We start from the raw sequence: 26,555 nt of genomic DNA, 5'->3' as shown, positions 1-26,555 counted from the left end.
CTGAAAATGCCCAGCCACATATGGGACACATCTCACCCTAAAGCACACACTACCAGAATTACCTTCAAGGTCATGTCATCGGAACACGAGGCCAGGAGATTGCCAGTTGGGTCCCATTTGATAGCGTTTACTTCATTCTAAAAACAGCAGTAAATATTTATATTTTCATTTTATAGAACAGGCTGTTATTTAATATGCATACTCAAAAACTATTCTGAAATATTACTTGCTCAAAATAATCATTTTACAGGAGAGAAATGACTTCTTACCGTGTGTCCCTGGAATGTTTTGATAGGTCTGTCTTGTCCTAATTTGCAGACATGAATGCACATATCTGTACTACAAGATGCAAAGGTGTTGTTGCTCTGCCAGTCAACATCCAGTGCTGGGGCTGGAAAGCAACACAGGTTAGGCTTGCATTGTGCACAGGAGGGTCACACTTGAGTTTAGCTCTGAAGCATGGCTAGATATTAAGAGTTCTAAGCAGTAAGTATTTTTTTTTGCACTTTTATATACAATTTGTGTGTGTGTGTGTGTGTGTGTGTGTGTGTATTATATTTGTTTTTAATGTGCACTGGTATTTTGCCTGCATGTATGTCTGTGTGAGGATGTCAGATCCCCTAGAATTGGAGTTATAAACAATTGTGAGCTGTTATGTGGGTGCTGGGAATTGAACCCAGGTCCTCTGGAAATCAGCCAATGCTCTTAACCACTGAGCCATCTCTCAGTCCCTACTTTACGCTTTTTAAGGTACAAAGAAACAATTAAAAAAGATAAAGCTATCTAAGTATTAAAAATGCCAATAACTTTCAGCTGTGTGGTCACTGTGCTCAATCACTCACACTGTGTACCTGAACACTGAGTCTTGGCTTCTCTTTTGTATAACAATAAAAGTCTAGACTGGTGATTAACTCTTTTTATTTCTATTTTATTTACCTGTGCATGTATTATCGGCAGAAGCTTTGGTTTTATCACTGCTATTGTTTTAAGCCAAGGAAGTCACTGGTGACCCTGGGACAACACCACTTGCTGCCAGGACCAAGTAAGGAGCCGATTGTAGGAAGAGTGCTACAGATTGCAACTCAGATAAATGGTGCTCAGGGTCATTCCCATTGTTAACTAACTCCTCCACCGAAACAAGGACACTGCACATAATTCACAAATATATTTTCTTCTAAATAATTCTTGTAAAATTCCTTTTTAAGAAAAATCAAATGACTCTTAAAATGGTTAAATTTAAAATCTCTAAAGTCCAAAAGTTGGCTAGAATTTAGTATGCAGCCCGATTTCAGCTCAGAGAGGACTACAGATGTCCTTTCCCCGGCAGCAAGCAGCAATGGCTCTGGAACTGGGTTAAGTGTGAACACATGGAGAACACTGTCTTCACCCTCCAGGCAGCTGTGGTGAAGGGGTTTTCACAGGGGAAATAACAGCACATTTAGACTTAGCCCCAGTAAGACACAATTCCTATGGTCTGCCAAACTAGAAAAAGCTATTTTCTGAACCTTGATAGTCTGTCAACCCCACTTAGAGACAAGAAAGAGGAAGGTGAAGGATATTTCCCCATTTGCATTTCACAGAAATTTCCTAAACCCATCTCTTACTTCACTCTCACATGTGGATAGGTATGACTTCCAGGGAGTGCAACCTGCCATCAGCCAGCGGATGTGGCCACCCTGGTCAGAAGCATGTGATTGCTGGCATGCCAGTTCTCTTCAGGCTGCCCTCAGGTTCACCCTGACCACAAGGCTAACAGGCTGCCCTCCAGTTCCTGTGGTTCCTAGTCCTGCTTGTGCTTCAGAGAAGAGAGGGTCAGGAGCCCAAGGCCCTAGACACACTGCTGTTGCCACTTGCTCAGCCTACGCAGGTAGGTCTCAATGGACCCTGCTGTCACTGGGCAGCCTCTTCTCGGTGGTTCAGATTCCCACTGGATTAGCAGCACCTTCCATCGCTCTGCAGTCTCTTTCTTGCAGTTGCTCCTCTCTGGGTGACTTCACTGCCCCTAATGGTCCCTCTTCCCAACACTGCTACAATGACTTCCTTCTGCTGAAGTCCTTTTCTTGGATCCCCAAGTATAAACTGTCTTCCTGCCAAAATCTTGATTCAGTAAACACTGCAATATTAACATGAACTACCATTCTTTTAAATGGTATTTAAATTTATTTCTTTAATTAAAAAAAATAATTCTAATACTAAGAAGTGGGAAATAAGGTAGGAGGAGGTAGCTAGAATTTTTAATTATTTTAGAAAATAGGTAATTACACACAAAAAAGTATGAAGAAGGCCAAATATCTGACACGACCTATGAGAGCCTGAGTGGCTGCAAACATGAGAGGCGGCTGGCAAATAGCCAGCTGCACTTAGAAAGACATACCTTGGGTTCAGGGACAACAACAAACCGCACAACTAAGAAACTCAGCTAGGAACGCTGAACTGAGTGTTACGATGAAAGTGTGCCTCACTCTGAAACCAACCCAGGGAAGCGCTAGGGAACAGGCATTCCCAAGAGAAGCCATACAGTGTAAGTTCTTTGGGACCACAAATCTAATCTAAAACAAACCCAGTATGTGAAAGGTCTGTTTATTATTATGGTCACACTTTACACATTTAGAGGAAGCTAAGAAAGGTGAAGCAATTTTCCCTGTATGATACTTTTATCATACAGTTTCAAAAGTCCTAGAGCTAAAATGAAAAATTCTCTCTTCTATTCTGATTTATTTTTATTAATCTACGTACTTTCCATGATTTTTTTTGCAAAGAATAAACCTATAAAGAAGGCATATTTACTTCTTACTAGTATTTTTCTTTTTAAAAAATTTGTTCTTTGACAACTCACTGTCATGTTTAATGGCCTTATTGGCCATTTTAAATATCTCCGCCAATAGTGCTCAGAGTTTTTCATTATTTTTAAAATTTGTGACCAAATGTGATTGCTCGGAGAATGACATCACAGAGAAGCAGGAGGGAGCCTGATCACAGGTGTAGCTGTACCTTCAGTGTGATGGTGATTTCAACGGTATATACATATGTAACAATTACAAGGCAAATACGTCCTGTCCATTATATGTCAATTATTTCTCAGCAGAATTTTGTTAAAATACAAACTTCTTATTTTGAAAAACTTCAGTTCCCTCCCATTCTCTCTCTTCATCCCAACCTCTCCCTCTCAGGTTCTTATTTCTTTGTGTTCTGGTTCCTATATAAAAGAGCATCATATCCCTTAGCCCAGTATCTCATAACACACATGTGCACATGCATACACGAGGTAGGAACAAATGGTCAGAGGCTTAACTCTATCCCTCAGCAAGCTCGGTTCAGAAGTCTGAGAAAATATACTGAGGAACACCTTAAATGGGTGGCATTCATTGCACGTGGCTAAGCATGCACACGTTCCCCCCGCCCCCCAACTTTATATCACTCCCAGGAAGTATGAGGAAATGTGAGACTACCCAGAGACCAAAGAATAGTCTGCCTGGGAAAGGACTAGAAGCCAGGGTGAACAGAAGTAGAAGAGGTAATAAGGGTGCTGTATAAATGTGAATCAGTGTGGTAAGCTCTGATAGAGTTAAAATATTCGGTGTCTAATACAACGTCTGCAAACCACTCTACCCAGATCATACTGAAAAAACATTTTGCTCCTAGTTGTTTGGTCACAGCTGCACTTCTAGATCTTTGTAAGTGGCTGTTCATTACTAAAGACATGAGGATGATAACCGCCGCCACCTGCTCAGCTTCCAGTGTAGAACCTCAGAGCACAAGTCTCGAAGCAGCAACTATTATCAGGTAATGCTAAAAAGACTGCTCTGACCGTCCGCATGCATCTTGTTGCAGTCAACATTATTTAGTTACTGAAATCAAGACATTCAATAAGAAGCCAGACATAATGGTACACACCTATAACTCCAGTACTCTGGAGGCTGAAGAAGAAAGAGTGTTATGAGTTTGAAGCCAGCCTGGGATATATAGCAAGATTTTGATCCTCCCTGACTTCTCAGATAACAGAATTAGTCAGTCAGAACAGGTGCAGTGGTTCCAGGCTGAAGGAACTGATGGCACTGAGCTACCTGCCCAGAACATGGGTGTGCACCACATAGGAAGAATCCCACAGAAGACAGAGAAAGCCTATCTTTGATCGCACAGACATATCAATCAAAAATGCATAAATAAGATGGCAATGTGTAAACCTGTTAACAGTTGAATTTATCCCCACATGAGACATTTTTCTTATCCTTGCAATAACTAAATAGCTATCAAGAACCCTCACTTACATATAGTGAAAATGAGGCTCCAAAGGGTAAGTGACTTGGGAGCGTCTCAAGTGGAGAACGTACATTCATGGCCAGACCTTCCAATTCTACAACACCACCCCTAACCACACCACTCGGGTGCTTTCTTTACAGTACACTTCACAGAAAAGGAACCATCTGAAAGCTGTGGCACACCTCCTAAGAGAACTGGAACTAAGAATGCTGTCTGACACTCAAGGTCCTGAATGACGTCCACGAGGCCAAAACTCTAATTAGAGAAACAGAAGAGCGCTTCAGCTTCCGTGTGCATTGTCAAGATTTACCTGAATGGAAAGGAAACTGCTGCTTAGCTTCACCAGTGTGTGCATCCCAAATAATGGTAGTCTGAGATTAAAAGGAAAAGAAAAATTAATTTCTCTGATGTTAAAGAGTGTGTGAGTTCAAGAATGGATGCCTGACTATCCTGAGGCAGAATGAAACTTTAGAATGAACTTCCTCTTCGCTGTCTTTACTCCTCACAGCACAAGGCCATCTGCACTCACACTCAGGTCGGGGGAAATGACCATGATGCAGCTTAACTTTCCTGTCATTTTTCACCAACTTACTTTCATTAACAATTATTGTTTGTTAACAAAGTGTCTGACATTGTATTAAACTGCTTAAAAGATTTCACTGCAATGTGCATTTAATATGAGTTTTTACAGCTCTAGACTTAAAAGGTGAAATCACTTAGTTCGAAATACTGAAACGTTTCTTTTTTGAAGCTTATGTGGTCAACAAAAAAATAAAAAAAAGGCTGTTTACATTTCTGATACCACTACAGGGAGGTCCTGAAGCTGCCTATGACAGAGACATGTACTGGCTCTTCTCCCTCCCCAGATTCCTTCATCCCTTTGTTAAAACCACTCACTAAAACTGTAAGTCTAAGCCAGTTTATGCCCCCTCCCTCAACATCCTCCAACTGATTAATAGCCTGTTCTTTGCTGAATCAAAAGTCTTAAACCAACCTCATTTTAGGGAGGTGTGGTAGAGGGGGACTGAAGGAGAGAGGAGCCAGTTCCAACCAGTCTCTATTCACTTCCCAGAGCAAGGAAGGAACTGTTTCAATAAGCACAGGAGAACATGGATGGCCACAGAGTCACTCTAAAGCCACGGTCACCACTGAGATAAACTGGGAAAGCACAAAGTACTTAGTGATGACATTTCATTAGGTTCCAATCCCAGCGAAAATAAAGAGTGGTCATATCAACAAAAGCTATGATGAGTCGATTCGGGAGAACCAGCAGACAAGAAATTATTTCTATGACTGTCACTAATTCATACTTGAATGAACTAAAGTCTGTTTAAGTGATTATTAGCAAAGAAAACAACTACTTTCAAATACAGTCCTTATAGAGCTTAGCTAAATGTTCATTTACCTTATCTACGCCAGCACTTAGGATGAAATTTCCTTTCTTATTCCATTTTAATGCAAATATAGGGCCTTTATGCTGCCCCAAGGTGCTGGCAAGATTACCTAAAGTTAAAAAAACAAAAACCTTTAAAATTACTTCAAATTTTATAACTTAGAACATCAATAAAGTTAGAAAAATACATACCATCTTTAGTCCATATTCTGGCAAATCCATCATATGACCCAGTTGCTAAAAGTGTACCTTCACTCTGCCAGGGAAATACATTTTGTTCATTATACAATTAAGGCCATTTAATTACTACAAATATGTCCCAGGCACAAGAGACCCTTATCTACGTGTGAGTGCCAACAAAGGTGTGCATCACCCTTCCCTGATGAAGGCAGTGTTCTTTGAAAGCCCCACCCCAAATCTGAGCACTGGTAGTAACCGCTGTGGAGTAGTACTGAGAGTATCCCTCTGCAGAACATTTTCAGATGCCCATGAGTGACGGCAGGGGCGGATATTAGACTAGAAGGACATCAAAATACTTTTATAAGAAGTGAAAAGCAAACTCTTCCTAAGTATTTTTTAATTCTGATTAGGACTTTAGGAACATGGAGCCAGGTTGACTATATAGTATCAAAACCTCAAACGCCTTCATTCACAGACCACTTAAAACAAGAAGAGAGCACTCACATTCCAATCTAGAGAAGTGACATCCTTGTTGCTGGGAACATCCTGTCCTCCTTCCCGTATGCAGTGTCTGAGCACCAGCTGCGTGGGGCCACTTGTGCTGTTCTCACTGAGATTCCATATTCTTGCTGTGGAGTCTCCAGACCTTCAAAGTCCAAAAACAGGTTTAAGTTCTCTTGACACTCTCAAGTATTCCAGAATTCAACCCATACATTTAGCATCTGAATAAGAAGCAGACTACCAGGCATAAACATTTCTAATATTTTTCCTATTCTACATTTTAGAGCTCCTACCAAGTAATTTACTAAGGCAACATGACCACAAGGAAGCAACGAGTTTCTGGAAAGTGAAATAGTATATATATAAAAAAATATATTATATATATAAAAATACACAGCAGTCCACTCAGTAAGGTCACCTTAAATGGCTGGGTATAGTGAAGCACGCCTACTAATCCCAGGACTCTGGAGGGTCAATGGTTCAAGGCTGGCTAGCCTCAGCTAAACAGTAAACCCTGTCTAAAACCAAACAAAATAATACCCAACATCTAGAAGCTGTTTTGAAAAACCTACCCTGATGCCAGGAGATCACTAACAGGGTTCCAGGCACAGATGAAAACTTCAGATTCATGGCCCCGAAGCACAACTGCTTTATTGGGAGGGATTTCAACATCCCCATCTACTTCCATCATGTCGGTGTGATTATCTGCATCATGAGAAGCAACAGTCTTTGTCAGAGAGAATCACATTTCTAGCAAGTGTGATTGTATTAGTTTTAACCATGTGAGTGTTCAGGTACACAGAAGTAGATACGGAAGTGGCAAGCAAGAAAAGGGATGGATAAAAAGGAGTGAACCTCAGCATGGCAGAAATGATAAAGTGGCTGATTTCAACAGTCTACAACAATACGATTCTGAGTTTCTGCCAGTAGGGGTTGCTGATATCATTCATGTAACATGAGATTCATCTATTCCTCAATGTCAGAACCTTACTATATGTTTAACAGAGAATATTGCCAATTTTACCTAGAAATCAAATGCAGATTCTAAATTCATTTAAGAGTAGAAAAGGGGTTCACAAACATCTTAAAGGAATATACAGTGAATTTAGCTTTTTGGAACCTTAGGTGTAAAATCTGAACTGTGTGATGTAAGTTGGGGATAGAGGTAAACACTGGGTATCATTTCAGCTCTAAGAATGGGACATTCTAGTAAGGCAAAGTGTTTTCTGAAGAGTCTCTAAACATTCTTAGCTCACTTGTGATGGTATGTGCTCCATTCTCCTCCCCATTTGCTGTATTCTCTCCATTTTTTGCAGATCCTTGCTGGTTAGTGGCTGCAGCGGCAGCTGCAGCAGCAGCTGCATGCTGCTGTGCAAGCTTGTCTCTGTAGGCTTGTTGTCTTGTTTGGACTACATCAGGCATAACAGCATCTATCAGGGACAGAGACTCAATGGGTCGGCCATCAAATAAGGTGCCATCCTGAGGTTGGAAAACAAGGAAAGAAAAATGAGATGCACCTTTGAGGGTGACATGCATTCCACTAACAGAATGAAGGGCTTCGTTCTGGGGAAAACCTGGTAATTTCTGAGCCTGAACAGGAAGGAGGGAAGGGAAGAAGAGCACTGCAAGAGGCAGATGTAGACGGCATCTACGCTTCACTAGATCCTGCTCAACTAAGAGGCCACTCATAAAAGCTTAAACAGATAATAAAATGCAAATACAAAGAATTCAGATAAAAAAGGCTGCTAGTGAAAAACATCAACCAGTAAGACTAGGTTATAAACAAAGAGGCAGCATCTCCATCAGTACTCTGAATCCAGGCCTTGGAATAAATAAGTGCACCTGTACAGAACCAGGGCAGATGTTTTCCTTGTTTGTTTTCTTTAAATATTACAGGGTAACAATCACATCATGTATGCGATCTAGATGTGTGTGATATACAAACTTGCCATTTGGTGTAAGTCTAGAGCACTTGCAGATGGTGCTAACTGTGGCAATGTGGGACCCATCCTTGAGGATACCAAGAAGTGACCGGACTGCTTTAAACAGCTAAAATCCTTCCATTTACTTTGGGAGGTGGGGGTGGGGCGTGTTCACTTCTCAAGTAAAAAATAAAAGGAATTCCTCAACATGTCCTGAATCCTATATATATATTAAACTTTCTAGCTAGAGCAAAGTTCTGCAGATTTCTAGGAAAGAGCAGGCAGCGTGTGTTTTGAAGACCGTAAGATCCTTGTCTTAGCACCTCATGTTCCCAGTATCCACCTGTACAGTCCAAAAGTAAATGAGTTTGGCTTTGTTACAAAGCTGATTTATAGAATTAGGGAGCAGATAAGATTCTCAGGTACCAGTAGCATGCCAATACCTGAAACAAACACACTACTTACACATGAACCTCAGACATGCAGCTCTGAGCAGCAAGAATTGGCAACAATTATATATAATTGGCTTCCATAAGGGTACATGAAAGTAACAATGGCTTTCCAACCCCTTGCCATCCATTTGTTCCCAGTACTATACAGCAAAGTTTCTTATGTGTTAAAACTTATTTCCTTGCACTTACTTAAAGTATAGCCAGCCAACCTCCCCCCCCCCCCCCCCCAAGGAATAACCTAAGGACACCAGTCACTGTGTAGAAGCCCACATGCACAGCTGGTGCAACCTGCTGTACATTAGGAACAATAACCTTAATCTGTCTGAACCCAGTGAAATCAAGGTCAGATACTGAATAAACAAACACATTAAGAATCAGAATCAATGTTTGAAATGAAACTCATCTGCCTTACCTCATTTATGCTAACTTCTGCCTCTACATACTGTAGGCCTTTCTGGATGATAGAGATCAATGCAGCAGGTGGGACAAGGGCACCATTTATATTGGACTGACTTATATGGCTCTCTATACCAAAGGTAAACGCGGAATGAGAAAATCCTAAAAGCAAAAGAAAAGATGTGAGAATTTACTTTCCATCCTAAAAGCAAAAGAAAAGATGTGAGAATTTACTTTCCTCGTAACTTCACATTAAATTACAAAAGAGAAAAAAAAATTGGTAATCTTTCATAATCACATACCATCACTTGAAATTGTAAATGGACAGCCAAAGTGAAATATGATTTTAAACAAATAACTCAATGTACTGCTAGTAATTTTCTGGCACCTGCTGAGTTACATGGCTTCAGTTTTCCTAAACAACAGTAACAATCAAGAAAACGCATCAAATGTAAACACTGAAAAGCCTTGAGAACAACACCTTTCAACTGCCTCATGAGACAAACTGAAATGAAGATTTATGTGGCAGGTCATATTTCTGTGGTATATTTAAAATTTTAGAGACAAACTATCAAACACCTTCAATGTTTTGTAGCTTTAAAAGACTTAGTTAATAGCCAGGCGGATCTCTGTGAGTTCGAGGCCAGCCTGGACTACCAAGTGAGTTCCAGTAAAGGCACAAAGCTACACAGAGAAACCCTGTCTCGAAAAACCAAAAAACAAAACAAAACAAAACAAAAAAAAAGCCGGGCGGTGGTGGCGCACGCCTTTAATCCCAGCACTCGGGAGGCAGAGCCAGGCGGATCTCTGTGAGTTCGAGGCCAGCCTGGACTACCAAGTGAGTTCCAGTAAAGGCACAAAGCTACACAGAGAAACCCTGTCTCGAAAAACCAAAAAAACAAAACAAAACAAAAAGACTTAGTTAATAAAATGCAAGCTGTAAAAAAATAAAAACAAAGCAAAATGATAACAGACTTGGACTGGAGATGGGGCTCAGTTAGCAGCGCTTGCCTGGCACGTATGAAGTCCTGGACTCCAACCCAGCACTGATCAACTGTGTGCAGCGGTGCACACCTGTACTGCCAGCACGCAGAAGGTGGAGGAAGGGAGGTCAGAGTTCAAAGCTATGCTTGGCTACACAGTAAGATAGAGACAAACCTGGGCTATATGAGACTGTTACCAAAAGAAATAAAAAGCCAAATTATAACACTTAAATTTTTTATATAAAATTATTATTTTTATATATCCACAGACTGTTTTAAAAAAAAATACTAATTTTACCACTTAGTAATAACTCATCTAACCAAGTGCTTAAGAAAAGAACTACAAAATGAAAATCCAGTTTCTAGGTCTCCTTTAACAATTAGTCCCAGCACTCAGGAAGCAGAGGCAGAGGCACATTACACAACACTATTCCAGGATAGTCAGGGGCTGGCTCCACAGAAAGGCCATCTCAAAAAATTAAATAATTAAAAAAAAATTCTTAAAAGCACGAAACTCACATAATCAGTTTCTTTGCATTAGTGTCATATTTTGATGAAAGTCTAGTCCAGATAGCAAAGTGAAATTCCAGTAACGGACAGGGTGGTTGCTCTCTGTGAAATCCCAACACAGTTTACTAAGTTTTCAAATGCTGTACACTTCCAAACAGCATGTGGCTGGGAAAGGCTCACGGGTGGCCAATGTACACCTGGCTGAGTTCTCCTCAAGGCTTTTACTTATGCTAACCACTCCTATCTTAACGGTCCACAGTGGGAGAGGGGAGACAGGCATTTCTCTAAGACTTTGGTTGTAAACTCATGATTTCACCCACAGACTATCTTGTGATTAAGCACATTTAGGAATTTTGTGTTTAATCGGAAGTCACAAAGATGGCTGAAGCAAATGTGGCTGTGAGACAGGAGAGGAAGATACCATTCTGAGTTCCTGAATCTGGGTTGGTAGGTTCCAGATCACCAGCACAGAAGGACAAGACTAAGTCCAGGAGGCATTAGGAGAGACGATTGGACGTGAAGCAATGAAGTTAGAGATTTGGAAATTTCAGTCCCCAAATAAGTTCTTCAACAAACCAAAAATGGGGTAGGGGTACCACTTGGGAAGACTTTGAAATAGAAGATGTCATTTTGGAAAGCATACTAGATCTTTATTACATTGTATTATGAATTAAAGTTGGGGAATAGTCACAAGACACAGTAAGGACTCAGATCCATTCTGCATCTTGTTCTTTTCTTGAAAAGTCAAAATATGGCAGCAAGATTATACTTGAGAGCAGCAGTCATCACTGCTCAGTTGTTCCTTAGGGGCTGAGAAAGAGGAACAGGCATATTATGAAATACTAGGGCACCTCACTAGTCTTACCATTAGGATTGGGAAGGTGGTTATATTCATTTGTGAGCATAAACTGAGTAAAACCTGTTTTCTCTACATTCTCTTTGAATACAGCAGAACTACCAGACTGCAGGCCCTATCCAACTTTCTTCTGGTTCAAGCTTGGTGATCTGCCCAAGAATGCAATGCTTTGCAGTGGCAGGCAGAACTGCGCTTTAAGCAGGAAAGCTGAGCATGGCTAGCTTCTGTTTCCCTAGTCCTAGAGAGAGGCTCATACGCATCTCAAGCCACTGGAAATGTGTTCCAAGTGATCTTAAGTAGTAAGGGGACAACCTAGAGCAGCTGCTGGCTGGCTCTCCTCTCCATCCTGCTACCCCAGGGAAGGCCCATGTGAGCACATCTGATTGGACATTCAACTGGAATGGCTTTTCTAGCTCTACTCATACAGGGTTGCTCAGTCTCAGGCCTCATTTCCTGACCATGAGGTCAGTACACATACTGCCACTTCCTTCGGCTTCTGGGTTCAACTATCAAGTCAGACCATCCTACCTGTGCACTCTTGAGACTCTCTCTCTGCACTTGTCCTTGTCTTCTAGAACCTTACCCTCTGCTTGGATTGTTCGTGCCCTAAATCCTTCCCTCCCTCCTTCCTTCAGCTAGCTGACTAATCAACTTAATACTGTCAGCATCACTTCACACCCCTACTGGTAATCCCCTTGGCGATCACAATAAAGACCTATATAGCACAGACACAGCTATTTCTGGAACTTAGTCCTACCTTTCTCCACAGCTCCACCTCCCCAACTCTGCTGGGCAGCCCTACTCCCAGTGCACACACTAAGTCTACAGGCAGGGTGGTTGACCTCTGTGAAATCCCATCCAATGGCATCCAGAGGCTCCACCATGCTCCACTACCCAGTGCCTCTGAGCCTGACAGTCTGCTTTTCCCTCCCCTATCAGTTGCTCCTGTGATCTTACAATTCACACATGTACATGATAATCAAACCAAACCAGTTACACTGACTACTTCATGTGGAAGCCAAGGAAAGGGTTTAAATACATTAATACTTTAACTCTGGGAAACACTAGTAAGTTACCTGATTAATCATCTGTTAAGTCAGAGTGCTACTATACCATAACATATTTTGGCATATGTAAAAAAATCTGTCACTCCAGAAACGCCATAGTCTTTGTGAAAAGATGACTAAAACTTGAATCAAGTTTATGCTCCCCTTAAATTCCCATTCATTTGATGAAAACACTCTTTCAGGGACAGCCTCAGATTTACACAGGAGCAAGGGGAATTGCTTAAATTTGCAAACTGTTGAAATCTGGCTTATTAAAAGCAGCAGTCTTTCTTTTCACAGGTAAAAGTACCTCTGACACAAGCAGTACCTCATAAATGCATGCTAGGATAACTAAGGATGGGAGGCAGAGGAGCTCCTCAAGAGGGCTGAGGTAGAAATCAGGAAGTCAAAAGTCAGTCTGACAGAGTGCGCATGAATGTGTGTGTGTGTGTCTCAGTCAGACAGCTACTGTTCTTCTACACTGCTTGGTTAAGCAGGTGCATTCCATGGACAAGTTGGGCACTAAGAGGAGAAGGGGCTCTCCAAAGCCTGGCAACTCGACTCTGCAAGCACAGAAGACAGGTGTTTTGGAAAAAGAAAAATGGTTCTCGAATATCATACTTATGGTGTAGGGTGCCTGAACAAGCAAGCCAACTACCTCTTGTTTCCCTTAAGGCACAGCTTAAATGAACACGGCAGTGTCCTAGCAGGGAGATGAAGTTGATTTATTCAAGGTCCTGTTTAAGCTTCATGCCAGTAGTGTTCAGAAATTGCATTCTGTTCACACTACTCACACTCCTTTAGCTGTGTCTTCTAGACCCACCTTTTAGAAAAGACAAAGTGTTGAGATGTTAACAGAATGTTCAATTCTGCACAGCTACAGACAGCACTCACACACTAAATACACAGTTCTGTGCTCTAAATTTTAAAAATTAAGTTCAGAACTGAGGAGTAAACTTGGTACTAGAACAGTTATACACAAAGGCCCGGCTTGTTTGATCCCTAGCATACTCCACACCCTCAAACTGACAAAAAACAAGCTCACTCAAACTAGTTTAGAGTTTATATGACTATTATTAGACCCTCTGAACTATTTAACCAGGATCACAACATTGAGCCAGGGAGTCATTCATGCCTCAGCGCAACACCTGGCCTTTCACAATGTTCCTTTGTAAGGACTCTTACCTTGGACGTCTGTACATATGACTTTTGCCATGTGTGGTTTTGTTTTGTTTTTTCCTCCTCCTTAGGAAAATTTCCCTCAAAGGGTGTGTGTGTGTGTGTGTGTGTGTGTGTGTGTGTGTGTGTGTGTGTGTGTATGTGTGTGTGTGTGTGTGTGTGTGTGAGAGAGAGAGAGAGAGAGAGAGAGAGAGAGGAGAGTTTTTTAAAGGATGTCCTTATGACCACCATACTGCTTTCCAAAGAACTATGCAAATATAAAAAGCCACTAACAATATATGCTTCTTTATACTTCTGCCACACAGTGTCAAAAGTAACAACAAAACACAAAGAAAAAGGGCAAGATTAAGAATGAGCAAATACTCTGGCAACTATTCTAATGGACTTTTGTCTTTAAAAATATTACTAGACTCAAAAAAAGAAAAAAGCAGGGTGGCAGATGTCTGTGAGTTCAAGGCAGCCTGGTCTACAGAGCAAGTTCCAGATAGGCTCCAGAAGCTACACAGGGAAACTCTGTCTCGAAAAACAAAAACAAACAAACAAACAAAAAACTAGAAATGAGAAACAGAAACTTCCTATTCCATACAAAACGGTCATATGGTCACTCCACTTACAAAATAAGAAAAACTGATTTCAAAGTATAAAAGTCCTTGAAACTGCACTGTCATTTGGTTCCTGACATTGTATTAACACTGTCGAGGTTAACAGAAAACCGTCAAATGAGAGAAATGAATGAACTGTGACTGGTGGTACAGAAGCTTAATGTTAAACACCTTCCAGTTGTTCTGTACCTATTATGATCACTTTTTCTAAGTTAAAAACAGTAACACAGGGCTTTGATAGGTGATCTTGTAACTAAAACACAGGCCCAGTATTGTGTGTCTGAAATGGCCACATGTGCTACTGACTTTAGATTCTGGAACATCTGCATGCCTGTAATGAGACTGTCTCTTGGGGATGAGACCCATATTTAAACAAATTCATTTATGGTATATAGCACCTGTTACAGAAAACCTAGAGGTATTCTTTGTAACATTATAGTTAGTGTGGCCTGTATATTAACTGAGTCCTGTCAACCTAAGGTCAGATGAGGAATTTTCTACTTGCATTAAATTAGTTATCACATGATAGTAGATTTCGAAGCATTCTGGATTTCAGATTTTTGGATTAGAGGTGCCCACTTATCATTTGGATACTCACTGTAACACAAAGTGGTGTGGCCTAAATCTAGGAGCCCTGATACTTTTCGAAGAGGTCACAAAAGTAAGGGGTGGAGTACAGGAGGGATGACATGGTGACGGACTGCACCATGAATCTCAGTTCTAAAACCGTGTGGGTTTTCTTCCTAAGACTTTCCAACATCATAATCTAGTGATTTAATGTCTTAGTAGTAGTAAGTGCATTTTGATTTTTGCAATTTCTACTTAGTCAATCATAAGATGCATCTGTTTCATGGCTTTTAAGAGCTAATTTCATTATCAACAGAGATGTTGCAGAGCTCTTGAACATGTGCGATGACAGTGAAATCTGTGAAGACTTCTAGAATCAAACATACAAAGGGAGCCAAATGAAACTTTATCTTGCCTTTCCCTCAACCCACACCCACACCCCCGAGACAGGGTTTCTCTGTGTAGCTCTGGCTGTACTGGAACTTGCTCCAGGATGGCCTCGAACTTCTGAGATACACCTGTCTCTGCCTCCTGAGTGCTGGGTTTAAAGGCGTGTGCCACCACCGCCTGGCTGAAATTTTATCTTCTTAAATAAAGCAGTTAAAAGAACAAATACCAGAAAGTTCACAAGAAATTACCAGGGAAGATTTAACACCCCCACCAAACAAACAAAATGGAATGTGGGTAGGGTGGTAGGAAAGATCCAAACCAACTTAGCTCTACTGAACTCTGTGCCTGGCTTAATTACATGACTCATCATGGACCACTGTGTGGCTAATGCACAGGCTTGCCAGGTAAGTCAATAGGGCAATCAAATTCACACCCTGGGGCAAACACTAACGAGAGGAACACTGGCTTAAGTCAATCCTTACTTCTATGTAACAAATGCTTCGAACTTTTAAGTTATCTCAAACAGAAGAAGAAATTATTTCCTAAGAGGTATTTGCTGCACTGGGTTGGCTGGCTTCCTAAAAATGCTCAACGGTGAAGACCCCAGCAACTTTCTTATCACGAACTTAACTGAGACACAATAAGTACAAAGTTACAACTTAATAAATGCCCAATGATAAATAATATTTTTGTCTTCATCTTGACATTTCAGGGACAGCCAATTTGGAAAGGCAAGCCCAGCTGAATATTTAAAGCTATCATGATATCCCTTTCAACAAGCAACCCATCTCTGAAGTTAGTATTCTGGGGCAAATCATGTTTTCTAGTGTTAATAATAGTATAAAATATTTTAAGACTAAAAATAGCTCCATTCCCTCTAGTTATGGATACCACAGTCTAGTCAACATTAAACATGGTATTCAGGGAACAGATGTTACAAGTTCTTACTGAAAAATGTTATTTCTCAGCCAATTATTTATCAAAACAGAATCAAAGCTTCCTAAAGCATTTCTCTCCTGAGAGCCAAAACCAGGCACTTTAGTCAAGTCATTTCACAGACTAGTTCTCTAAGCATATCTGTCATGGCTTCCTCTATTTCCTGGACTCACTCATTACTCAGGCGACATGATAAGGAATAGGAAGGCTAGGGGTGTGTGGGTGTGTGTGTGTGTGTGTGTGTGTGTGTGTGTGTGTGTGTATGTTAGATATTTAAAGAGAAAAAGTTAAAACTCAAGCAACATATCATATTTCTTAAATATTTAACTGATTGGCATGAGCAACCCTGAAATCAACGTTGCATACAGACAGAACTGAATCCACGGTTCCAGAGACAATCACAATCATGTACCATTAGATGGCAGAACCAAGGCTGAGCTCTCTGAACGCAAGGTAAGTACCCAGTTCTACAGCCAATGGGGTTTGCTATGGCTGGCATACTAGGTTCCAGTGGTTTGACCTCAACAGCCGCCTTTCCAATACACCAAATGAGACTTTGATTAACAAATCCCTGTCCACCAGTCCTTCACACTGCTTTCGGCCTGCTTATCCCAAAGCTTCAAAATTGCAGCTTGACAGGCAGTCAGATTCAAGAGGAGAAAGCCATGGTGTCCCCTCAACAAATCCTTTCCATGATGAGCAAAGTGTTATATAACAACTTGTAAACACTTTCACAGGGTACGCTTAGAACAGTCCTGAGGGCCGAATCTGCCCTCCTGCTCAGTTTAAACAAATCCCAAAGCTTCCCAACAGTTATTCTCTGTTGGGTGGTTACTCTTGCCTCCCTGCTCTTTCTATCATACATCATCTTCTCAGTTACTCAGAGAGGAACAGCGGTAATTTTTTTGCTCATTCCAGCAACATTTTCACTCTCAGTGTTATTTATATCTGATCTCTTTATCTAGAAAACTTAGATGATCAATAATATCACAATATTAATTGCAAACCACATTCAATGATCTATATTAATAACTATGCCAAAATACATCAATCAGAACTCAGATCAGAATATATTTAATAAATTGGGATTAATACTTAAGAAAATATTCTGAAAAACATTAATTTAGCTTTTCAGATTCTAATGATAAGTAGGAAAATTAACTGTGTACATGCGATATACATTACCAAGTTGATGGTATCTGAATTCTTACTAAACATATATAATGTCACTTCGTAACACCTTACTTATTAAAAATGACCTCTGAGTATTAAAAGACAAACTGCTAGTTATCTATATAAATATTTGTCCGAGATGATCCCATCATATTTGAAAGAGTCAGAGAGTTAAACCATGCAGCAAACACAGCTTTAAAGTGGCAGTCCAGACATCAAGAAACAGACGAGCTCAACAGTTTGGACTGGTACAAATTTCAAATGCATAAAAAATTATTTTGAGAATAGCAAAAGAATTTGAGGCCTATTACTTTACAGAAGTACTCACCTGACTCTTGCAAGTACCTATATACCAAGAAGTTGACCTCATCACTGCTTATACTCATCTTTATTCCCACTTAAACCATGAGGTCACAACACAGGATATAACCCTAAAAATAAAACAAAGTTAATTATTTTCTCAGTAAAATTATATTAAGATGAAATGTAAACAATGTTGTAAAAAAACATTTGATTTTATTAAATGATGTTAAACAAAGGTTCTTCATCGCCTTGCAATATTAACATAGTCACTTCCATTGCTGGTAAAATGATTTACACAATCAAAACATAGCTAGTGCTATTTTTCTATAGGATAACATCCTGTCAAAAAGGAAAAGATTCACAAAGGCCTTCAACACTGCATGTAATATAAAACTTACTCCCTTTAGTATCCTTAAATAGAAAAAAACAAAAAGCAAGAGTTAAGACTCAAGAACATCAGTCACTGAAAAAGGGCACAGCTTTAAAACGCCGAGCAGGGAGGCTTCAGCCACCTCCTCTGGTGCTGTGATGTCTACACACCTGGCAGACTTGCTTCCTGTATCTCAGAATCTCATAACACGGTGTTCGAGTCATGATCTGGGTATGTGTAAAACTAGGAGGCTGGAACACAGTTCTTAGAATGCCACACTCTTACTGGATAGGGTGGGGTAGGACAAGAAGCATACTACAACATGACTTAAGTATATGTACTCATAAATCTATTCTCACAATTTAAAAGGTGGTCAGAAAACTTCTTGTAAGAGCCAAACAATAAATATTTGAGGTTCTGCCAGCCGTACAGTCTGTCACAACTACTCAGAATTACCGTGTGGTGCAAAAACAGAAAATGCAAACAAATGGACATGGCTGTGTTCCAATAAAACTTTATTTGTGGATAATGAAGCTTATATTTCACAGTAATTATTGTGTTAAATATTAGTCTTCTCCCCCGCCCCCCCCAGCACATTTTTTTTTTTTTTAAATGGAAGGAAAAAAACAAAACTTCCTTTTGATTTTGGTCCTTTTGAGGAAGGTGGTGGGCTGGATTTGACCCATTGTGTATCGATCTGTTTTAAAAAATCTGTGCTGGTATTTACTCAGAATAAAGGTGCATCAAACATGTGGGCTTGTGCTAACTGTCCTGCTACACCATGGCTCTTGTGTACGGATGGCCCTTGCCTATCACACTGGGTAGATCTGGAAACGGAGGTGAAAGGACATCCTGGCAGACATGTTCCAGAGTAACTGCACCACAACCATCCTGATTCATAGAAGTGCCAATGGTCTGCTCCTTGGTTGAAAAGAATTAGATTTCCACCTACTTGTGGTACTGTGTGTGGATTAAATGTGCTAACAGAAACAGTACTGAAAAGGCCGCTGCAGCATTCACTTAGAAGTGAACCTGCTGAAGGGTAGCAAGCCTCAGAGACCTGACAAACACAACAAGGTTATGGCCATTCATCCAGAACCTTCCTGGTTTGTGGGAAAAAGGCACTTAGTTCACTGCAACTTGGACAACACTGAGTGCATACAAGTCAGGGCAGTGTGCCTAAGCAGGCAAAGGATGTAAAATACGTGTGACTCACAGGTACCATCCTGTGAAGAGGATCTAGTCCTTTAATTTCAGTCTTTTGAGTATAGCTAATTCCATCTGTTACTACGGCATACATACTTCTTCCCATTAGTTTGGAATAGTAAGGAAATGAAGGGGGTTGGGTGGGTATACAGAGCCCTTGCTAGAAAATAGGTAAAGGACCTGGTTAAATATACGTTGATTTTCCTTTTCAGTATTTCTTCCTCACTTCAATATGGCAAGACTCACATATAAGAAAAGGCTATGTACTCCAAAATACTCAAATACTAATTTCTTTTCCTTTTTTTTCTTTTGGTTTTCTCTGTGTAGCTTTGGAGCCAGTCCTGAAACTTGCTCTGTAAACCACACTGGCCTCAAACTCATAGAGAACCACATGCCTCTGCCTCCCAAGTGCTGGGATTAAAGGCGTGCTCCCCCACCGCCTGGCATCAAATACCAATTTCTGATGACTACTAGAAGTGCAGGACACAGAGAATAGATGAGACCACTGAGAGAAACTCAGCAGGAGGAGGTCTCTCCCATGTCACTAATCTGTATTAACAGTGGAAGCTATCACAATAGTTTACACACAATGCTATCTTAACAAATGGCATCACATCCTCAAAGGCAACCAGCACATGTCATACACAAACTATAAAATCTCTACTGAAATCTCAGAAATACACAGCATCTTCTACTAGCACAATCCTGACTAGGGGGTGAGCTCTCAAACCCATGAGCAGTCATCATTTCATTTGTGGCCATGTTGCTCACTAGGATCACATGAAGTACTACGCCAAGCTGACTTTGTGAACCCAAGACACACTGTGGCAACAGCACCTCTTTAACATGGTGGGCTTATAATACCTTTTAACTCCAAACTCAAAATAGCATAACTAGGAACACAGTCTGTGTACAAGTGTATAGGAAGTGACCTACCTTGGATGTGACTGTAATGGAGACAGGGTCTTTCAAGGTCTCTGAGTTCAAATAAAGCAATGTGGGTCTTACTTGGTTGGTTCCCAAGTTGAGACCCATCAAGGACACATGAGCACAGAAGAGCCTCAGAAGACACTGACCATAAAGGTCCCTTGACCTTGGATCACCTAGGAACCTGAACAGGCTTCTTTTCACCACTCAATCAGTGGGATTTGTTACAGTATCTCTAGCTAATATAAAATTACTATTGTTTGGTTTTGTTTAGGGGGAAGGCTTAGCTGTGGTACCCTAACTATTATCAACCTCCTGAGCTCAAGTGATCCTGTTGGGATTTCTACATCCCAAGTCACTGGTACTATAGGAATGCACCACCAAATGTGGCTTTATCACTACAAAGTCTGAAACTCTATGTAATCATTCTTTGATACCTGTAAACTTGACATCTGAATTCACAGAGCCTGAATCTGTTCTTCAGAAACAGACTTCATCTTCACCATGCCCTTCAGAATCACTCGAAAGGAACTCAGCATATTAGCACCTAGTACCTCCTGCCAGCCAATGCCCTACTCTCCCCACAATAAACAGTACTCAACACTGGACAGCACTGAAAGTACTCTACTCTCAATTTCCTACCTAACTAAAAATAATGAAGACCTCACCAATGTTTGAGGTAATGCCAATTTGTGTACTTAAAGTACATCCAAGGAAGGAAAGTTTTCAGACATTCTTAACATCTTCTAAAACGTATCTTAAAAGACAAGTAATTTCTAGTATTTTAAGACTAAATAATATCCTTCTTTAAAAGCCCATTTGTAACCTGCAAAGTCAAGAAAACATGAAGATCTTAATGTGATTAGACAATCTCAGGAAGAAACCTCCTGAATGAAATGCATGTTACGGGTTCTTTGATAACTAATCAAAAATAAATTTAAACCCCAGTTTAACAAACATCAAATCAATTCTTTTTCCTCCAGGTTTTTTTTTTTGTTTGTTTGTTTTTTGTTTTTTGAGTCTATGAAGCCCTGGATGGCCTGAAGCTCACTCTGTAGACCAGACTGGTCTCTAACTCAGAGAGATCCGCCTGCCTCTGCCTCCCAAGTACTGGGATTAAAGGAGTGCGCCACCCCCACCCGGCTTACATTTACTTTTTTGTGTGTATCAACACTATGGCTTGTGTACATACGGTTTGAGGATGGCTGCTGGCAGTCTCTCTAATCAAAACAAGAACTCCCAAGCTGGGGAGACAGCTCAGTGGTCAAAAGCACTGGACACAGAAGCAGGAAGGGTGGAGCCTGGATCCCCCATGCCTACAGGAAAGCTGAACATTGTGGCCTAAGTTCCTAACCCCAGCATTTCCAGTGTGAGATGGGGAGCAGAGACAGGAGTACCTTGGAAGCTGGCAGCAAAAAGCAAGCCTGGAGGTGAGAATTCATCTTATACATTCACACTACGGCACACTGTGACTAATGCCCACAAGTACATATATACCATGGGGGGGGGGGAGGTTAAAAAAAGAAGAAACCTGACTCCTAAACTAAAGATAAATGCTATTTAAACTGTATTTTCTATCATAAGATTCATTCCATAAAATTCACACTAAAATGGAAAAAAATCCTTTAAAATATAAAGTCACTGGATCTATCTACATCTCATATATTTTACAAGGCATAATTAATACTTTAAATATAATGCTCTAGTGCAGATAGCCTACAATATCTTCACATGTAACAGCAACAAATGCAGATCAAAGAGTAAAAGCAGAAAAAGCAGAAGAGAAAACAGTTATCATCTTCGTCTGACATACAATCATCTTCAGGTTAGTCTTCAAAGAGCACACGTGGCAAGATGTTCACTTACACAAAAGGGTACTTTCTTTTTGTATTTATAGTTAATTTTGTGTTGTTTTTTACACAAGATAGTCACAACTGTTTTATACTAGCAAATACTAGATTGGAATCCCAAATAAGCCATTTCAAAGGGCCTTAGCAATGTATCTAGCAGAATTTACAATCAGAATTTACAAGAGTCAACTTCATCAATTAACAGTAACTATTCTCCTATTGAAAAGACCTGTGGTGAACTACTTCAGAGTTCAGATGTTGTCTGTAACTTCCAAACCATACAAAAAAGTGTTTACAGAACTATCTAAAAATCCCTTTAAAAATGGAGAGTATACAGGAACTTACTGAGTGCTAAATTACTTAGTAAACTCTAGTTCAAACACATAGATGGGGGCACTGAAGGGTGAGACATGAAATCCAGTAGACAAAGCAGGTCACATCTTACATTTTCTCAATGATCTGATAGAAACCAACTATACAGGATTCAAGGTAAACAAATCATTTTCTTGCTGAGAAAGAATGTGAGAAAGCCCAGTGTGGGAAGTCAAACCAGGAGCAGCATGGAAAGCTCATGGGCATAGGAAGCAGCACTACCACCTCATATTAAACCAATCCAGTCTACTGTGGCAGCTTCAGGCTTATGAGACAGCCCACAGTCTCCAAAGACTGGTCAACCAACAGAACAGGCAAGCACTGTGCTCTTAACTCGGGCACTGCAAGAAAAGTAGAGAAAACCATGCTGGCCAAACCAAAATTATAACGATATTTTTGAAAGCATTTCCAGAATAAGGAGGTAAGTAAGCAAAACTAAGACTACCGAACTTAAGTAAGTTGAGAAAAGTGCTCACACATTGTTACACTTAAAATTATTGCAAAAACCAAGAGTGAAAATTTGTACCAGATGGTCCTAGTAGCTAACAGGTGACAGACAGAGACTAAGTGTCTAGTGTAGTGCTTCAAAAAGAAGAAAACTGTAAAGAAGGAATCAGCACTGACCCTAACAGACAATGGGAGCCAGTTCAAGTCAAATGAATAGGATGAAGCTGCATTTAGTGTTAAGGGACAATATAGAGACCCCAGAAAGTGGAGAAGAGCAAGAAAGGTGACAGCACTTCCTCCAGGGTTGTCTGCTCTAAAAAAACCAGCAGACAGACAGACAGACAAGCCCACAGAAGAACCAAAGCAAACACACAAAACAAAAATCCACTCCATAACCACCCAAGGCCAGACAGGGTTTAGCCCTTGTAGTATCCTGCCAAGGAAGTTACACTGTCTCTAGCTGTTGGAGATGTAAACCTCCCCCCCCCCCCCCACCTCACAGCAAATGTCTCACTGTTATGGCTGTGGAGGCAATCACAGTTTTAAGTCAAGGATAGTAAACACATGTATGCATGGCAAAATGCGATCAGTGTGGTACTGGGTCTCAAGATGAGATCTACAGAATTTTATGGCAACCTGGGGGCAAACTTCCTTTCATACAATGTTATTTTTTTCACCAAGGCTGTGACATTTACATGAATATTACCTAGCAAAGATGAGCTTCCCACCTCACAGGCAGGAACATGTGTTATAAATTTTCCATCACTATGCATGACAACAAAACCAAATGAAAAGGTCTCTCCGAAGAATTAATTTTATTAATATCTTAACACCAGTTTGACTTTTAATATCCTAGTTAACAAAACACCAAACTCACTTAGACCTTTACTTCTGGGGATGATTTGGCTGTACCCTCATTAGTTTACACTTCAAAAAACAGAATGGCATCCAGATCCCTCAGTAGTTGGATGAGGTTTCTAGCACGACAATTATGGTGTTTGGCCATCCCATCACCAGAGTAGGTCAGTTCGGGCTGTATCTTGACCATTGCCAGCAGTCTGTTGTGGGGGTATCTTTGTAGATTTCTGTGGGCCTCTCTAGCACTTTGCTTCTTCCTATTCTCATGTGGTCTTCATTTACCATGTTCTCCTATTTCTTATTCTCCCTTTCTGTTGTCGATCCAGCTGGGATCTCCCCGCTCCCCCAAGCTCTTTCCCTAGCTAGGCCCCAGGTGGATCTCTGGGAGTCCAATTAGCGAGAATGAGGAGGGTTTATATGAGCGAGAATTGTTGAGACCAAGGTTGGATAAAGCACAGGGACAAATAGCCAAACGAATGGAAACACATGAACTATGAACCAATGGCTGAGGGGTCACCACCTGGATCAGGCCCTCTGAATGGGTGAGACAGTTGATTGGCTTGATCTGTTTGGGAGGCATCCAGGCAGTGGGACTGGGTCCTGTGCTCATTGCATGAGTCGGCTGTTTAAAACCTGGGGCTTATGCAGGAACGCTTGGCTTGGCCTGGGAGGAGGGGACTGGACCTGCCTGGACTGAGTCTACCAGGATGATCTCAGTCCTCAGGGGAGGCTTTGCCCTGGAGGAGGGGGGATGGGTGGTGGGCTGGGGGAAAGGTGAGGGGGCGGGAGGGGGGAGAACAAGAGAATCCGTGGCTGATATGTAGAACTGAATTGTATTGCAAAATAAAAATAAAAAAAAATTAAAAAACAAAAAAATAAAACAGAATGGCTTCTCAAGTGGCATCCAACAGATATTTCTTACAAAATGAATGAGGTGAACTCTTACTCCCAAGAAAATATTAACGATTTGTTGGCAATGATTAAACTGAAGCTTTTAAATGAAAACTTTATGATTTTGGAAACACTGTCGTAAGTTTGCTAATGGCCCAGTTCCTAATCTTAGTGAGTAAAGGGGTGAATTAAGGACTCTGATATTTTGATATTGTATCATGGGCTTGAAAAATCTTTTTCAAATGGCCAGTACAAATTGTACAAAATTATGCATGAATAGAGGGTATATTAAAAAGTTTGAGAAAGGGCCAGGTGTGGTAGTATGCATTATTAATCCAGCACTTGAAAAGCAGAGGCAGGTGGATCTTTGTGAATTTGAGGCCATCCTGGTCTACACAGAAAGTTCTAGGCAAGCCAGAACTACATAGTGAAAATCCTAGTCTACACAGCATGTTCTAGGCAAGCCAGGGCTACATAGTGAGACCCTGTTTTGGGAAGAAAAAAAAAAAAAAAAAGGTTTGAGAAAGGCTGGTATATTTAAACATGAAAGAATTACAAAAGGGGGCAGAGAGCTCGGCAGTCCAGAGCACTCTTCCAAAGGACCCTGCGCTGGATAGGGGAGGAACTCCAGACGATCAGGTGCTCTGGCCTCTTCAGGAACATACCTCCCACACACAAATAATTAAAAATAACAACAACAAAAAATCAAAACATATACAAATTTCACTGATATAATTTCGGAGCTGGTGTCACAGTGAACCCTTAAAAAGAACTGTTCAATTGCTGAGATTCAGGCTAGTAACAAAGACTATCAAATTTATTCCAAAAATAAATTCTGATTTTAATTTGGAAACTTTCCAGCTCTCTTTGCACAGCCAGGCTCCCCATATGTTTCAACTGCAGCAACACATCTTCACACCCAAATCTAGAACAGATGTGAATACCCAGCTGTGCATCAAGCCAGAGATTAGAGGATTTGCAAAAACATAAAACAATGTCGATCTAAATACTTTTCTTGGAAAACACTTTTATTTCATAAAACACATGATTTGTGTTACTATGTTTGCATGGAGTTTTGTTAAAATATGAATTATATATTTTTACACTTTTAGAATCTGATACAGTAAATACCAATACTACATATAATCCACATTTTAAAAAAAGAGCCTCTTGCAGTTAATAAACTGTGGACACTTGAGGACTGCTGGTATAAAACTCCATTCCTTTCTTCATTCCAGTTATCATCTCTGCCACAGTCAGTTTTCTGGAGAGAAGGGAAACTACTTCATTAGGGCACAAGAATTGTTTAGATTTTAACCTCACCTAAATCTTTCATTTATGCTCATGTGAGAATATGCATTACCCCCAATGTACTCAATAACAGAATGAATACTAACTTAAAAGTCATAAGTATCAGTATGCAGAAGATCTAGTCTTTATTAAATATATGGCATTTAACTGAATCATCAGAGAAGTAAAAATAATAAATATTTCTGAGACCACACCTCTGTATATGGAGTTCTCTACAGACATTCACAAAATTGAAAATACTGAAAATGAGTGTTTTAAGTCATGCACTCTACAAATATTTTACTGAGTTCTACATTATATACCTGCCATTGTTCTGTGCTAACAGAGACTCATTAACATTAAAAATAAAGAGGGAGGTGAGAGAGATGGCGCAGTAGTTTAAAACACTTTTTGCTGTTAACGGGGGACCAAGATTCAATTCCAAGCATCCACATGGCAGCTTACAAACACCCATCAAGCCAGTCAGTCCCTCCTCTGGACTCCTCAGGCAGCAGGCATGTTCACGGTGCACAAATATTCAAACAAGACACTCATACATGTAAAATAAAAATAAACTGAGGTCAGTCATGGTGGCACAGCCTTTAATGCCAGCAGTCAGGTGGCAGAGGCAGGCTGATCTCTATGGGCTCAAAGCCAGCTTGGTCTACATTGTGAGTTCCAGGACAGCCAGGGCT

The 26,555-nt window shown here is 40.5% G+C and overlaps 1 protein-coding gene across 3 annotated transcripts in view; it reads right to left on the bottom strand.

Annotated features, from left to right (window-relative positions):
• The window catches only part of Tbl1xr1 (TBL1X/Y related 1), a 153,501-nt gene that overhangs the window by 13,681 nt on the left and 113,265 nt on the right, over positions 1-26,555 (bottom strand). For all 3 annotated transcript variants that reach the window (XM_059265275.1, XM_059265276.1, XM_059265277.1), the window contains 10 exons: positions 17,675-17,777; positions 9,121-9,266; positions 7,591-7,813; positions 6,907-7,039; positions 6,338-6,479; positions 5,846-5,909; positions 5,666-5,763; positions 4,571-4,631; positions 270-391; positions 63-137 (listed from right to left, as the gene is read on the bottom strand). In XM_059265275.1, coding sequence (XP_059121258.1) covers positions 63-137; positions 270-391; positions 4,571-4,631; positions 5,666-5,763; positions 5,846-5,909; positions 6,338-6,479; positions 6,907-7,039; positions 7,591-7,813; positions 9,121-9,266; positions 17,675-17,732 — 1,122 coding nt within the window. In that variant the 5' untranslated portion in view covers positions 17,733-17,777. The remainder of the gene's footprint in view (positions 1-62; positions 138-269; positions 392-4,570; positions 4,632-5,665; positions 5,764-5,845; positions 5,910-6,337; positions 6,480-6,906; positions 7,040-7,590; positions 7,814-9,120; positions 9,267-17,674; positions 17,778-26,555) is intronic.

Source organism: Peromyscus eremicus, chromosome 6 (assembly GCF_949786415.1).
Source record: "Peromyscus eremicus chromosome 6, PerEre_H2_v1, whole genome shotgun sequence".
NCBI classification, from domain to species: Eukaryota; Metazoa; Chordata; class Mammalia; order Rodentia; family Cricetidae; genus Peromyscus; species Peromyscus eremicus.
Note: the sequence above shows the minus strand (reverse complement) of the source record. Positions and strands in the feature narration are given on the sequence as shown.